General features: G+C 37.9%; 1 protein-coding gene across 22 annotated transcripts in view; it reads left to right on the top strand.

Moving 5' to 3' along the window:
• KMT2C (lysine methyltransferase 2C) overlaps positions 1-17,173 on the top strand; it is a 257,448-nt gene that overhangs the window by 153,790 nt on the left and 86,485 nt on the right. For 16 of the 22 annotated variants that reach the window (XR_003589232.3, XM_042249046.1, XM_027969037.2 and 13 more), the window contains 6 exons: positions 2,555-2,724; positions 3,176-3,327; positions 4,070-4,183; positions 5,100-5,177; positions 6,794-7,491; positions 15,346-15,465. Coding sequence is in view for 21 of the 22 variants with exons in the window: in XM_042249046.1 (XP_042104980.1) it covers positions 2,555-2,724; positions 3,176-3,327; positions 4,070-4,183; positions 5,100-5,177; positions 6,794-7,491; positions 15,346-15,465 (1,332 nt within the window). In the remaining variant the exon portion in view is untranslated. The remainder of the gene's footprint in view (positions 1-2,554; positions 2,725-3,175; positions 3,328-4,069; positions 4,184-5,099; positions 5,178-6,793; positions 7,492-15,345; positions 15,466-17,173) is intronic. The other 6 variants (XM_042249047.1, XM_027969041.2, XM_027969039.2 and 3 more) reach the window with 3 other exon arrangements.

Raw genomic sequence — 17,173 nt, 5'->3', positions numbered from 1 at the left:
CGTGTCTTACTGTTTGTGACGCCATGGCCTGCAGCACACCAGGCTTCCCTGTCCTTCACCATCTCCTGTAACTTGCTCAAACTCATGTCCATTGAGTTGGTGATGCCATCCAGCCATCTCATCCTCTGTCATCTCCTCCTCCTGCCCTCAATCTTTCCCAGCATCAGGGTCTTTTCCAGTGAGTTCCCTTCGCCTCAGGTAGCCAGAGTATTGGAGCTTCAGCATCAGTCCTTCCAGTGAATATTCAGAATTGATTTCCTTTAGGATTTAGGTCCAACTCTCACATCCATGCATGACCACTGGAAAAACCATAGCCTTGGCTAGATGGACCTCTGCTGGCACAGTAATGTCTCTGCGTTTTAATATGCTGTCTAGGTTGGTCATAGCTTTTCTTCCAAGGAGTAAGCATCTTTTAATTTCATGGCTGCAGTCACCATCTGCAGTGATCTTGGAGCCCAAGAAAATAGTCTCTCACTGTTTCCATTGTTTCCCCATCAATTTGCCATGAAGTAATGCAACCGGGTGCCACGGTCTTCCTTTTTGAATGTTGAATTTTAAGCCAGCTTTTTCACTCCTCTTTCTCCTTCATCAAGAGGCTCTTAGTTGCTCTTCGCTTTCTGTCATGAGGGTGGCGTCATCTGCATATGTGAGGTTATTGATACTTCTCCCAGCAGTCTTGATTGCAGCTTGTGCTTCCTCCAGCCTGATGTACTCTGCATATAAGTTAAATAAGCAGGGTAACAGTATATAGCCTTGACGCACTCCTTTCCCGATTTGGAACCAGTCCATTGTTCTGTGACCGGTTCTAACTGTTGCTTCCTGACCCATATGCAGGTTTCTCAGGAAGCAGGTCAGGTGGTCTGTTATTCCCATCTCTTGAAGAATGTTCCACAGTTTGTTGCGATCCACACAGTCAAAGGCTTTAGCGTAGTCAATAAAGCAGATGTTTTTCTGGAATTCTCCAGTGATCAAACAGACCTTGGCAATTTAATCGCTGGTTCCTCTGCCTTTTCTAAATCCAGCTTGAACCATCTGAGAGTTCTCCTAAGTTTCTTCTTAAACATTTCTCTGTTTTGTTGATGTTATAAATTGGACTTTGCCATTCATTATGTCTCTTAACTGGTTATTGTTTGTGCTTGTGAATTTTATTGCTTATTTTAATCTTGCTATTTTGTTAAATTCTTTTATTACATTTAAAATAGATTCTCTAGGATTTCACGTATGCTGTCATCTACAAGTACTGTTGGTTCTTCTCTTCCTTCTTTTGCCTCTGTTTTCATTTGTTTCAGTGTTTACATTGATTCGGAACTATGTTAAATGGTGGAGATAGTAGGCCTCCTTGCTTCCTTTCTGACCTTAGTGGGAATGTCTCTAGGATTCCCCAGTTAGAAATAAAATGCTGGCTTTTGAGTTGAAATTTGTGTGTATCTCACATTAAGGAAATACCCACGCTTTTTTATTGTCTGCAGAGTTTTGTTGTTTTTTTTTTAATTAGGAATGGATTTTCATTTTTTTGCAAAGGCCTTTTCAGCATCTAGTGAAGTAATTTTATCTTCTCAGACCTAATAATATGTTAAATTTTATTATCAGGTTTTTTTCTAATATTTAACCATCTTTGCATTTTTTTAAAACTCCATTTGGCATGGTTTTATTATTTTCTTAATTTGCTATTGGAGTTTGTTTTCTAACATTTTAGGGTTTTGGCATCAATGTGTATGAGCACATCCACTGTATAACCTGTATACAGACTTTAGCAGATCTGTGGTTCATGCTAGTTTCTCTTTTTTAGTGAACATCTCTTTTATATCAAAAGATAACAGCAGCTCAGAAAGTAAGTTCCTTTTTATTGGTGATTTAGATTGCAAAGTTGGGGTTGAGTAGTGAGCATCCCACAGTTTATGAACCTTGTGCCCTGGATGTTAAGGCCACTTCGCTCACAGGCCCAGAAGGAGGTGTCACAGGCCTCTGCCAGGCCAGCCATCAGTAGTTCTTTGCTAAGGATGGTGCCACTCTCTGTTCTGAAAATACGAGCAGTCGTATTGGATTTTCGTGTTGAGTGATTATTTCCATAATTTCAGACACCTGATCATCTGGAGTGGCTCATCATTGTTTCCTTAGTGCAAATTCTTCTTTTTAGTTTCTGAGCTTCACATAAACCAGCGGAATTCCCTAGCAGGGCCATTTTGCTTTCACAGTAGGGAGTTGAGCAGGACTTACTCAACACAAGCTGCTTCCTGATTCTGGATCGTGTTTCTTTTTTTGAAGTTTGGATTGCCATGTTTTTGGTTTTCTTCCTCCCCCGTTTATGTTTTCTTGGATGTCTCTATCTCCTACTTACACTTTCCAGGAAGTTTTAGTGTAAATTGAATGATATCAGATATTCAGAACAAGCAGCTTTTTCAAAAACATATACCCTAAATTTAGTGTCATAAAAATTAAAGTTTAATATATGATCTACAAATGTTTCATTGTTTTTTTTTAAAAAGATGTACACCAGAACTGCAGTACACACGCAGAACAAACTGTTTTTGTTTTCATTTTTCCTGGTGTTTAGAATTGCAGAATCTGTGTAGAGTGTGGCACACGCTCTAGTTCTCAGTGGCACCACAATTGCCTGGTGTGTGACAGTTGTTACCAGCAGCAGGAGAACTTGTGTCCTTTCTGTGGGAAGTGCTATCATCCAGAATTGCAGAAAGACATGCTTCATTGTAATATGTGCAAAAGGTAAGAAGATAGTTACTCTGCTGGAGTATTTGTGTGTTCTTCTGTTCACGTAGTCATCTGCTCTGCCGTATGTTTTGAAATCCAAGCTTTTGTCATTCCAGTAATCCTTTTAGTACTGATTGCTGTTGTAGATGGAATTAAATATGTTTTGTATGAGTCTGAAAGACATGATGATGTAAGTGGGCAAAAAAATAAGACCAGAAGCAAGCATTGGGAGGAGGAAAATAAAGAGAAAATAGTAAATGTGTTTTTTTTTTTTTAAGTCAACACCTTTGGTGACATCCAAAAATGACAGCTCCTCTTCTAGAACCTTCGATTGCTAACCCCTCTAACCTCTCTTCTGTCACCTGAGCCCTTGCTATATCCAGTTTCTCAGTCATTATCTCTTTTCCTTGAATATTAATTAAACTTTAAATTAGAGCATTTTATTTAAATATATTTATCATTGCAGATGGGTTCACTTAGAATGTGACAAACCAGCAGATCATGAACCAGACCCTCAGCTCCGAGAAGAGTACATCTGTCTGTATTGCAAACACGTGGCGGCTGAGATGGACCCCTTGCAGCCAGGTGAAGAGGTGGAGATGGCTGAGCTCCCTGCAGGTACCTGTGAGACATTTTGTTTTCTATGACAATGTGCCAGGCAGCCACCAGCGTATCACCTCAGTAACAGTGAGGGACTCCAGTTTCTGTACAGGTGTTCCTGGTTATCTCTGAATCTCATGGCTCACATCTAATCTAGCTTTTTTACAACTATTCACCTTAGATTTTAATTACAAGACTAGTGTACTCTTCCTGTACACTACACTTACACTGGGCCAGTAAGTGGAAGTTCCTTATTGTTGGGCTGTATGACCTAATTTGTACTTCATGCTCTAGTTTTATTTTACTCCAAACAGATTTCATGTGGTTTTACTAGTTACCATTGATTATAAATGTAATAACAAGACTCTTAGATTGTAAAGGGAACAGACTTGCTAATCAGATTGGTTTCCATTTTCATCATCATGAGTGGCAGCGTCTATAAAAGTTCTAATTCATCATCTGTAAGGGGTTTAGAAGTAGACATATCTTGATTACTAACATTTTCTTTCTAGTATTCCATCAGTATACAGTTGTGTGATGTCCTTTTAAAATAGTAAAATGTGAGTTAAGCTTTTTAATGTGTTATATTTTCCATATTGGAAAAAATAAGATTATGTATTTGGTTCAAAGTAGAAAAATCTGAAGAATTCATGGCATTTTTAGTGATAATTTACTCCCATTAGAACAAGGGAATGATTGTTGACTTAGCAAAAACAGAAAAGCTCATTCTAAGGTAAAGGATGAATAATTTTTTGTTAAGATTATAACAATGAAATGGAAGTTGAAGGCCCTGAAGACCACATGGTATTTCTGGAGCAAGCAGTTAATAAAGATGTTGCTGGTCAGGAGCCCACACCTGGAGTTGCTCCAGACGGTAAGGATGTTTTTGGTGATGGATATATAGTCTGTTCTCTGAAGAAAATGTGTGTATAGAGTGAATATGTGAACGTATACTGAAACTTTCGTACCCTAAATAAAATTGTGCCAAGACATCCTCATGTATTAAATTATTCAGAGAGGTGCCTTTTTAAGTAAAATAAACATCATTAAATTTTTATAATTTATTAGTTAATCAGGGAAAGGGCATGTATATATTATAGTTAGCTGTAACCTAGACTTATATATATGCCTTGTTTAGGGATCAAGTGATTCTCATTAAGAAGCAATTTCTTTAGTTACATGATTACTAACTAGAGCTGTTGCTGATTGTGAGATGTTGCATGCTGAGATAATGAAAGATTCATTGTTTCAGATTGTCTAAGCAGTCCTTTTGAGGATTATTTCAGTTATTTCAAGGATATTTCAGTTATGGTTTTTGCAATGTTGGTAGTAGCTATTATTGTACCTGAAGATCTGGAATTAATGAGAGATTGGGTTTGGGAAAAACCACTTATTAAATTTCATCTTGGTCTCCCCTCAAAGTCCGTGGGGTTGTATGTGATACTGTATGTTATATAGGTTGAGTTTATACATAAAAACTTCTTGAGATTTTTTGAGGTTAAATTTATATTTAACAATTCTCATTGAAAATTATACTTCATAAAAAGGGAAAGTGAAGAAAAATAAGACAAAACTATAACAGTCTTATAATATGCAACCAGATTCCTTGTTTCATCTTCATATCCTTCTTCAAATGAATAGTAGTAGCAAGATGTTTTATGCTTAAATTTGAAATTGGTATTTGTCAGTAGGATAAATATCTTACTGAAAATAGTGTTGAGAAAGCAGCGTTAGAGAAGTACAGAAATTTTGACTCCTTTCTGGAGATCCCACAAATGTGTTATTCACAGCAGTTCACATCCATCCCGGAGAGCAGCAGAGGAGTAATCCACCAGAAAGTTGTGACATGCGTGGACTTCTCGTTTCTGGTAAGCAGCCCATTCATGTTGTCCGAGCTGATTCACATCGTTAAACCTGTATGGTCACTGTGCAGATTTAAGTCGTTGTCTTCTCTGTTCATTTCTCCAAACTAGAGAACTGCTCAGCACCAGAGAATTGATTGCTGCTGCAGTATTCACATTCTGGCAGTTAAATCTGTGGTTCAGTGACCCTTTTCTTGTGAACAGTTGGAAGTGAATTTCTAAAGCAGAAATAGGGCATGTTTATGCTCTTGACCCTTCCTGCCTGGCTCAAAGGAGAAAGAGCATGCTCATGTTCCATGCGTCTCCCTTCACTGGTGAGACTTGAGGTACTTGGCCTCCTGGTAGCACGTAGTTCAGGCATTCCGGATAGCACTAAGATCAGTTTGTTTCACTGGAGTCATTCAGATGGTGGGACTTTTGGTTTTAAACCTATAAATGTTTACTTCATTTATGTGTATTTTCTGTTTTAAAATTTTTTATCACTTTTAAAATATTTTTGAAGCACTTTTGTGTTTAAAAATTTCAGTATAATCAGATCTGTTCTTTGCTGTTTTCTTTTCAGCTGTAGTCTTTTAATAAAGCAGGAATGAGAAGTGAGGTTTCATCACTAAAATTTCAGACATGAAAAATTTCAATCTCCATGGTAAATGGTGAACAAGGAAATTAGTATCCTTATTAATGTGCCTTAGAAATTAACCTTGGTGGCTTTGGAAAGAAGTGCTGTTTTTCGTCAGTGCTCTCACTTAATAGAGCCACTTGGGGCTCATGTCAGTTGAACCTCTGACCTTACTCTTAAGTATACTGGGTTAAAGTTTTAACACACTTAGTACCCTGATTTAAAATTTACCGATCAGTAACTTTAGATACTTCTGATGTCTAGTTTTGTTCATTGATTTGTTAAGATAAGTCTCTTTGGTTATATAGATGATGAGGAAGAACAAGAATTATATCCCCCACCCCTCCCTTGCCAAAAAAAAAAAAATGTTGATTATGTTAGCAAGTATAGCTAAGCAAAGTCTTTTCTGTCTGTGGTCATTACTCATTTCGGTCTACAGAAGCTTTGCTAGATCTTGTGTCTGCTTATTGCAAATCCTTTTTAGACTAATCCTTGCTCTTCAAACTTGGACATATTGTGTAATATCACTGAGCCTCATTTTCCTAGCTATAAAATGAATGTAATTTTACCTACAAAATTCTAAATCCTTTGTAAGTGCTCAAACTGTAAAACATTATATATGTATAATTGGTATATTGGAAATTAATTCTGTTTTAATATTCCTACTAGAAATTACCTTGAACTCTGGGGATCCTGTTAAGGCAGTGTTTTTGTAGGTTTTCTGGTTTCATCTGTGACTTATTCTAATCCATAAACCCTGGTGTGTATTGACACTAAACTTAATAATTGCCTTTCTTGATGAATACCATCTGATTTAAGGCGTGATTTTAACCGAAAGTAATGTTTTGGAAACCCTCCCTACCCCATCTTTTTTCCCATCCAAGCCTGTTACTTTTAAACCATAGAGCTACAGACATTTAAGGCATTGATGTTTTATACCTACTCATAGTTAGGAATTTTAAAATTCATATGTACATTAACATAATAGATATTCCAAATTTTCTAGAATCATCCCAAGATAAAGTGGATCCTGAATCGGAAAATCAGATTTCTCGTGAAGTTGATGGTGAAGCAGTGGAGATGTGTCCGAAAGTGGCATGTACCTGTGACAGGCCAAGTGAGGACAGCATGGAAGTGACCCAGCGCGCTGACGCCCTCCCTCCGCAGCTGGTTGTGCTGCAGGAGGAAGTGCAGTCAGTGGAGGAGCCGAATGTGGTGGCGTCGCCGGAAGAGTCTCGGCCTCCCGAAGTCACCATTGAGTCTGTCATTCTCCCACTGGAAACCTTAGTGTCCCCAGATGGGGAAAGCACTTCTTTATGTTCTACAGAACATTTGGCTGTAGAAAGGGAACAGAGAGAAAACCCTGAGCCTTCTGCATTTATGGACTTGGAAGCGGCTCCTGCAGTTGAGAGTCAAGTGAAAGATGGCTTATGCCAAGAGGGCAGATCTGTGAAACTATCCTCTGAGACCGAGTCATCGTCTTCCTCAGCAGCGGACACAAGCAAGGCTCACGTGTCTTCCTCTCCAGCACTTTCTTCCGACTTGCCTTCCCATGACATGCTGCACAGTTACCCTTCCACTCCCAACGCCTCTGTTGCAAACATCCTGCCAACCACGTACATCTCAGTCACCCCCAAAATTGGCATGGGCAAACCAGCTATTACCAAAAGGAAGTTTTCTCCTGGTAGACCTCGGTCCAGACAGGTATGCTGATTTTAATGATTCTGACAAAAAAAGATGCTGGAGCAGTTCTATAAAGTAAAACGGTGTATGTGTAGCTTTGGTTTTGAGGGCAATTTTCTTCTGTCTTTAGGTGGAACTCAGATGTAATGTTGAGGTATATGCTTTGGCCACTTTAAAAAAATACTATTAATGAAGACTAATTTATTGAGCTTTAAGTGATCTTTTTGGAATCTAAATGCAACCTATTAGAAACCACTAAAAATGTTTTTGGTTCTATGCTGTAGGGACAATAGAGCTTTAAAAAAGTAAAGTTTTGGATATAGTATAACATTTTTCCTCTCAGATGTATTTGTTTTATGGTTTCATACACAAAAAATTGAGGATTATACTGTTGATCTTCAGGAAGTGAAGAGAGTTCCACGATTATTCTGTAAAGTTTTGTGGGCTCTATCCTTTATGGTATGGGTGCATTTCAGATATTTTTCAGTGAGACTTGAGTGAGACTGCAAGGCAAAGTGAAGATGCTGTCGCTAAGAATCGTGTGTTCTACAAAATTCCTACTTTCTGAAGTATTTTTAGAAAATAGCAAGATACTAAACAGTGCAAAGTGTTCAGTCACAGTAGTAGTTTGGAGTTTTAAGTCTCATGATTTAGATTGCTTTTAGTGATTTAAAGTTTAACTTTTTATAGGGATAATATCTGGTCATCTAATTTTTGTAATGATAAAGAAAAGTAGAAAGGTTAAATCGAATTTTACTTTAATGTGAAATTAGTCTCCTCTATTTAAAATTCATATATATTTTATTTTCAAAAGGCAGCAGTTTATACCAGAGGCAAAGGAGTTGCCACATGAAATTTACATATTTCTCTATGGCAAAGACATACACAGTAAATGCAAACACTCTATACATGCCTTTCTCTAAGTATTTTACTTGGTACTTATTTTCTCTTCAACCAAGAAAGATTTTTCTTTTCAAACTAGTTCTCTTCCTCCTTAGTTAGTTTCTAGTTTATTTTCCTTTCCTTGTTTGAATAGCATATACTAATTGTGTAGTTCTGGCTCTGAAAAGACTTTTGCAATGAAAATTTGAATCTCTAATTTTCTTTCAGAAATTTACACCCTGTAAGGATTTTACATTATAAATATTCCTATTAAATTTTACTGATAACTCTCCTTAGAGTCTTCTGCTCCAACTGAGAAAACATTATGATTATTTTTCTGTTGACTTACGTTCCAAAATGGTACGGGTATGTGTATGAGAGAGCAAGTACGTGTATTTTTTTCTTCCTGGTTCATCCCAGTTTATATGAGCCATGTCTTCATATTTGTTACTGCTTCTGCTATGTTCTGTTTCAGTTCTGGTCATATTCTCCTTTCTAGTTAGCTGCCACCGTCTCATCACCGCCTCACAAGTTGCTGCTGATCTCAAGCAGCTTGTCGGCTGTGTTTTAGTTGTATAGGAAACGGGCTTCACTTGATGATTCAAAGCTTATTGATACACTGATGTTTTGATGTTGAACAAGGTTCTCTTTTTGTATTACTTTATGAGAAAATATTTAACAAAAACACATGACTGTGATCTGCTTCAGGTGCTCATGTGCTAATTGCTTTCATGGTAATACTGGAAGTTTCTATTGAATCTCCTGTGAAATGTTTTTAGACACATTTGATTGAAGTATTAAATGTTTAAAGAAAGCTTCATAAAGAAAACTTAAGTACTTCTGAATGTACTTTGATAAATTTATAAGAATTTTTTCATTTTATCTTTCCACCATTTTTTTTTTGTGGCTGACATATAAGTGTGGAGGCTTAGGGATTTACACAGGTTTGAAGACTGACAGCTACTGAGAGAGTCTCATACAGAAGGTGAAATTTCTTCAGCAGAGGAGGTTTTCAAAAATAATACTTCATTAGATCATAACCACTTGGCCATTATGTTGCGAACTTAATTTCTTATTTTCATCAATTTAAGTAGTTTATTAAGAACCTTAGAATTTTATAATATGCTGCTGTATTGCAATAGCATTTTAAATGAAGTGTTTCGAATTAACATATCAGTTTCATAATGTATTCTTGTGAGAGCAAACCAGGCCTCCAGTGGTGAGCTGTAGAGGATTGTAGTTTTGTTAACAATTAATTATAAGTAAGCAATCCCTCCCCTCTCTCTTTCTCCTTCCCTCTTCTCTGCCCTCCCTCGCTTCTTTCCTTTCTTCTCTTTCTTAAATTTCTGGTTTCTAAATGTAAACCTTTTAGTAAGAAGCACTGTTGGCATTTAGGGGGCAGGGGGCAGTTTTGCTATTAAAAGACAGGTCGGTAAATCATATCATCCAAATAAAGATTCAGTTCTTGATAAATTATTTCATAGCCAACTTTTAACTAAAATTTAAAATACTACTGATATATATAATGATAATTCATTAAAAGAAATTACCCTAGTAGTTATAATTGTTTGTTCTTGATTACTTATGAGTTAAACCTTCATGCTGATACTTTGTCTTAGAACCTATTAAAAAAGTTTCATTAGTAAGTAGATAAATGTTCTTTATTCTTCATGAGGAATAAAATACGTAGAGTAGATGCCAACAATGATTTTTTTTCACATATCTTCTAAATACTACACCACATTTTATAAAAATGACTTCTAAGAACCCTATTTAGTATCATTTGTATATATTTGTAGTATAATTAATTGATACTAGGAAAGATTATTATAAATTCACATGAACATTTCTGTAGTGCAGTTGTTTGGCTTCAAAGCCTTATTCTTTGATTCCTGTACGTGGACAACCAAGCAAGTTAGGTTGTCAACTCTCTTGATTTCTTCATCCATAAAACTACATCAGTTGCTTATTAGAATTTAATGATAATATATATAAAGCACCTGACGCATAGCAAACATGTCTGCCCTGTTTTCTGGATTTGCAGAATAATGCAGGTATCACGTGAAAATGGAGACTTGAGAAGGATGTGATATTTATGTGTTAAATGTAGTTCTGCAGAGGTGGTCCTGAAACCCAACACGTTGACTCATAACTATTTCTAAAGAAACATGCCAGTGAAAATAACTGCAGGCCTGACCGAGTCAAACACTGGCCACAGGAAATGCAAAAGGGTAGCAGGTTTTCAAGTTCAAAGCTGCCTAATGGCTGCACACATTTTAGAACTGAACTGCTATTTAATTATTCTGTGTGTGTGAGATGCGTAGTAGAGGGGCCCACAGGTGCTGTGGGGAAGCAGGCAGCAGGAGGAAGAGCTCCACTCAGGCTCAGGCGTGCTTTCTAGGAGGAATGACCAGACCCCTGCTGCCCACGGTGTGCCTTCAAACTAGCAATATCAATGTCACCTCGGAGTCTGTTACTCTGAATTTCGGGCCTCACCTTTGCTTGAATGGAAATGTTAACTTTAAGAAGAACCCCGTGCAGCCTCAAGTCCAAGAAGCACTGCTCTAAACCACTGAGAGACTAGTTTTCACCCCCAAAGCGTCTTGCCCTTTGGGGTGTCAAGCTACAAGATGTACAGATTAGAAGTACGCATCCCTGTCAGTTTTCTTGTGCCTGTTGGATTTTTTAAGCCATTACCAAAATGACAGCTAGCACCAGCCAAGTTTGCTTTCTTAAATTACGTAAGGCTAAAACTGGCAACAGCTGTTTCTCTACTTTATATAGTATATATCTTATCAAATCACTCTCAGGACTAAGCTTTTCCTATTTGATGTTGAACTCAGTTTTGTATATGACTTGCTTATGTTAAAAGAATCCTGTAAGTCATAAAAACGAATTGTTTCTGTAATGGCTGTAATGTGCATGAGTGAATGTGTGTCCCAGAAAGACAAATTATGAGCACTTATGTCTTCAGTTTCTCTTACTGGTTGCCCTCCTTTCTCCTCTCTCTCCACCGTCCTCCCTTTCTCTAAATCAAACTCACCTGTTAACAGCAATCTTGGTTTGCGTAGTGTGTTAGGAGAGGGTACACTTGAGATTGACTTAGGCGTGGATTTCCCCAGAAGATGCGAACATTCTCTGACCACCCTTGAAGCTGATAGAGTCCACGAGGGTCCTCTTGGACTCCAGCCCTGAGGCTGATCTCACTTCACAGCCAGCAGCAGGATTTGATTTCCAACAAAGTTGCTTGCAGTAGCCTACCCTCCCCCAGTCCTTATTGTTCCCACTTCCTCTTCCTTGAAACAGGAACAGCTGTGTAATTTACTAAATTGAGAAATTTACCTGAGAGATTGGCCTCAGCAGAAAGGAAAATACCAACATCAAACAGTAATTATTGTTGGAACCTAATTCAGTCTGTGCAGAGTAGTATTTTTAAAGTTTCTGTGGCATTTGAGATCAAGTTCGTTGTATTCATATTTAGCTCTCTTTGTAACTTGAATTCTCCTGACCTCCTTTTAACCCTCTTGTTTCTAGTTGAGTTTGTAGATAGATTTAAGAGTCACAGTGCGTGGGATATGTTGGTAAGTTTTTAGCAGGTGAAGAAATCTTAAGATTCTGGGCTACCACCAATGGAGTTAGTGTTTCATATTGTAGTACAGTGTTTATGGATGCATTTTGAATATATGTGTGCAAAAAGGCGATGTAGAAAATAGATGTTCAATAGGTGCTGAACAGAATGCCTACTTAGCTTAGCAGTGAGCAAAAATAGTGTGCCTGCCCTCAAGCTTATGGCTATAGATAAATACAGGTAAAATCAGGCGTAAAAATGGGATAAACCACATTGCAGTAGATGGGGAAGCTGACCTTTTCTGAGTGGTCTGTGTAAACGCTTTTTGATCACAACCGAGATCTGAAGGATAATTTATAACTGAAGTTGATAATTAAGGCAGTTTCTAGTTTTAAGGTCTCAGGTATATATTAGGTAATTTCTTCTTTGTCAAAATATCTAAGAGTAATCATAATTTTTCTTCATCTTCTATAAAATTGCATGGGCTCTACTTTCCAATGCTTTTTGATAACATACTTGTTAAAGTTTGTAATGTAATTACCCATGCTTTTTAGTATAAGTTTTTCATAGCAGTTGAAAACGGCATCTAAGCAGTCTTCATCTGTAGAGCCCTTCATTTCCTTCATCCGTGTTATGTGGTGTGAATGCTTTTTGAAATGAGATACAACTATAGCATCAAACTAACTTTTAAATTATGATGAAATAATATTATTTTAGAGTATGACCTTTTATGGTATATTTTAAGAACTGTCTACTGATGTAATAACATTAAATGATCTACCAAAAGGAATTTAAGATGTGCAACACTAGCCAGATCTCCTCAGAGAAGAATATTGAGTGGATATATTAAGAGAACTCACTCTAGATATCTCTTGCCCCAACTCTACCTCTGAATAATTTAAGACCCCGTGTTGTGTTCATTGTGAGGATGCTTCAGGTGTGGTGAGGGAGACCATAGTTGACTGGAGAGCTAGGGAAAGGCCTCTCTGAGGAGGACGAGGTGAGGCCGTATCCGAAGAGCCGGAAGACGCCGGCCATGGGGGGGTTGGGGTCGCTGTGAGGCAGGAGGTCCCCGCCAGGGAGGAGATCCGATCGGGCGGATCAGCGGCCCAGATGAGATCGAAGAGAGGCAGTGGGAAAGGTTTGATTTTCAGTGTCCCGGGCACTGTCAGAAGGTGTAGGAAAGGTTTGGAGTGTCTTGCTTGGTCGGGTTTACAGCTTTTGGGAGTCCGTCTGATTGCCAAAATCAGAAAGATTGGTGTGGAGAAAGGCTTGAGAAGGACACACAGACCCAGGAGAGCTTGGATGTGGTGCTGGCCGTGGGGGCGCAGGGAAGCAGGACGGTCAGGGCTGGCTGGAGATCAAGCGGCTGAAGGTCCCGATGGTTCGGCTCGGAGGAGTGGTGGGGGAGGCCTGAAGCGGCAGAGGAGAGCGCTGAGGGAAGAGAACAGGTCTCGTGGCTACCCGATTTCTGACTCAGCCGGGGTCCATGTGTAAGGGCGGAGAGATGGGGAGATGGGACTTGTGAAGGGAGAGAGGTTAGACGTGGTGACTGGAGAGGTTTAGGGTCACCAGACAGAGATGCTGAGAGGGAAGCAGAAAATCGTAATGACTTGGAGCTTTCAGAACATGACTGCCCTGGCGGCTCACGTGGTGAAGAGTCCGCCTGCAATGCAGGAGCCCCGGGCACAATCCCTGGGTCCAGAAGATCCCCTGGGGAGGAAATGGCACCCCACTCCAGTCTTCTTGCCTGGAGAATCCCATGGACAGAGGAGCCTGGCGGGCTACAGTCCATGGGGTCGCAAAGAGTCAGACACGACTAAGCGACTGATGCTTTAATTTTCAGAACATTCTAGAAACAGAAATGAGAATTTGGGGAACAGCAGCATCCAAGATGGTGTTTACAGCCCTCATTATAGATAAATACCATTGAGAACAAAACCAGAGAGAGGAGAGTGGTCCAGGCTTCCGAGTCAAGTGGAAGGAGGAAGGTGCCTTGGAGGCCGGGATGGGTCAGTGAGGGGAGCGAAGGAGCCCGGCAGAACTACACCTGTTTGTTGAGAGTTGGAGTAAAATTACAGGAGAAATCGCTTTCAGCAGCGCAGAGGCTGCAGAAGACCCTGGATGCAGCGGGAAGGAGGCCAGGTGTGGCTCGAGATGCAGGATGATCCCTTAGTGGGACAGCGTCGTGTCTGTGAAGCCAGTGTAGCTGTTAGCTGAGCCAAGGGGAGGTTAATTAAAGCGAAGCCAGGCTCCCTGTGTGGTCCTTCTCAAAATACTGTTACTTCATTAACAGTCTCCTCCCCAAAGGATAGTCAAGTTCTTACTTCTGGTTGATTATTTAAATTCCCTGATGGTATTTTAATGTGATTAATAGGCAACTACTTGTTAGTTTGTTAGTATTCTAGAAACCTGGTAAGTAACATGTTTTTTGTCTTTACTTTTAATCATTTAATTTGGTAAAACCGTAGCATGCATTGTTGAATTATCTAATTCAAAATAGGTTCTTTATTATTTGACATTTGTTTTGTGTTTTTCTTTTAAAATGTTACCTTTGTGGAGTAAACATTTTTCTTTTTGCTGCGTCCTCATCAGATCAGTCCAGGTTATTTCTGAATGTAATTATTTAGAAGCAAAATGTGTTAGTTTTATTTTAACTATTTTGATAAGTATTATTTCTCGTATAAATAATCAGATAGTTCAGGCATTTTAAATTTGCAAATTTAGGGCAATTTGCTTTAACAATTTGCTGCTTTTCGAATTAGTTCCTTGGATGTAATATAAGTATAATAATCCCCTAAATAAAAATGAAAACCAAAGTCCACAACTAGTGGGCACTGAAGGAACAGTAATTAAATGGTAGGATTATAATGGTGTTTACATCTTATGGTTACAAACTGACTTTCCAGATTTTACAGTGAATGTGTCTGTTGGTGGCTGATGTTTCTGATTGCATTTTTTGGCCTACTGTTCCGGTGGTTTATAGCAAGAAGTATACATAACATTCTTTAAGTTTACTCATTTCCCCTTGCTGGCAGAGTGATAGTCGTTAGAAAAGAGTAATGCCCAAATGGTTTCTTATAGTTTTAATATTTAAAGTTTGATTGACATTTATTTATATCTTCCTGCTATAATTGCTGTTCGGAAGTCAATGTTGATGTTGCATAAACCTTAAATTAATATGCTTTATTGTACTGATGTTTCAACCAGAATATAACATTTAATGTAAATTGTAGCTGCAAACATTTAAACATAAAGTCACTGTTAAGTGATAAGCTTACTTTCCTTACTTCCTTGAAGCAATTTGTCCTAAGTTTCCATACGTCTGCATTTGTTTTTGCTGTTCTAAAATTCCTTAGTTGCTGGCTTTGACCTTTTACGTTGCGGAGTTTTATACATCTATTTTCTCACCTGCCATATCCTAGGGGGCTTGGAGTACCCATAATACAGTGAGCCCACCTTCCTGGTCCCCAGACATTTCAGAAGGTCGGGAAATTTTTAAACCCAGGCAGCTTCCTGGCAGTGCCATTTGGAGCATCAAAGTGGTAAATAAAACTGCATTTACATTCATATGTCATTTCTTTCTGGTTGGTTTTGTCCGAATAGAAGTTAAGAATTAAATTTTTCTATTTTCCAGAGCCACTTTTTACATCTAAAATTTTTAATATGAAGAAGCAACATGCTTGCCTTTAGAAACCTGGACTAGGAGGAAATTAAATTGCCATTTTACTTGACTGATCTTAAGTGTAAATTTCTAATACCTTTTTAATGTTTCCTTTTATAATTAGCAGTATTTTTTCTGTTGGGGGAAATCCTTGTCCCATAGGCTATAAAGTAGTTAAGGACTCGTTCATAATATAAACTTTTGTTGCTCAGAAAAGAACAAAAGAAAAACTACATTAATGTTTTATATATAATTGGAAAAGAAATAGCAGAATTGCGGCAGATTTCATTATCTGTTAATAAAAATTATAGAAACTTTTTCATACCTTTGGTGGATAATTCTGCTAGTCCTTGACTGTAAGTTAAGCAATCTGATGCATTTTGAAGGGTGAAAAATTAATTTGAAAAAAATGTTAATCATCTGAAAAGTTAAAACGTTACTGACTAGAGAAGACAGTATTTCATCTTCTTTATTTAATATAACTATAGAATAATGGTTTTTAATTTAGAATAAGGATTTCAGAGGAGTTCTAGATTCTGCTTTCTTATTTTCTGTCACTATTAGAAGAACTAGTTTTCAGCTCACTCAGATACCAATGCAAGGTATTGAGAATGTAAACATCTTTTTAAGAGCTTAGAAGTCTTGCTTGGCCATTTTGAAGCGTAGAGCACTCATTTTCTACTTTTTCTTACCTGTGTCATTGGGTGCTGAGGAAAAATGAGTTGAGGGATTACTGTAGTCTTGATTCAATCACTGACTTGTAAAAAGTCTTTTATACTGATTAAGAAACAAAGACTATCCAGTCCAACCCTACCCTGTGTCTTGTTCTGAGAAGCTTGATATTTGAAGGAGAGGAGCTTAAGAGGATAAAGAGAGACAGATGGAAAACTGGAAGCTGGCTGTACTTACTAAGATGAAGGGAAAAAAGACCCCCTTCCCGTTTGTTCCTGTGTGTCTTCCTTACGCTCACAATGTAGGCATAATTTATGTGCTTGGAAACCATTCTGCCGAGGAGGTAATGAGCTCAGTATTTCAAACTATGGAAAGTGAGATCCATTAAAGATATGGTATGTTATTTCACTTGTGAGGGGAAAAAAATCAGGATTTTCCTGAGCATTTTAGTAATCTTAAATATATGTAAGTAGGTGTGTAGATGCCAGGTTTTTTTCAGATAGTAATAACTCTGAGAATAAGAAAATCATAAAAACAAATAACCTCAGTACTTATTTGTTAAGACATCAGGAAATTCAACATGTTTTTCCAAAGATTTTTTTCTTGTATTAGATAAAAATTCAGATAAATTATTTCTATAGATGAAAATTCAGATAAATTATTTCTTCTTCAAGTATTTATCATCTCATTGATTTAAAGCAAGCCTTTTACTTTCATCAGATTTTGAATGATTAAAGGAAATTGACAATTTTAATGACAAAAAATTACTACTGTACACTTAAAAATTATTTTTGACGCATTGCAGCAGTACAGAGTATTGGTTAACAATGTAGACACTGGAGCCAGACTTGCCAGCTATATGACTTGGGCAAGTTACTTAACCATTTTATTCCTCAGGGTAGGTGCGTGCTCAATTG

Source organism: Ovis aries, chromosome 4 (assembly GCF_016772045.2).
Source record: "Ovis aries strain OAR_USU_Benz2616 breed Rambouillet chromosome 4, ARS-UI_Ramb_v3.0, whole genome shotgun sequence".
Lineage (NCBI taxonomy): Eukaryota > Metazoa > Chordata > Mammalia > Artiodactyla > Bovidae > Ovis > Ovis aries.
The sequence above is the reverse complement of the archived record's forward strand: the minus strand, read 5'-3'. Positions and strand labels throughout refer to the sequence as shown.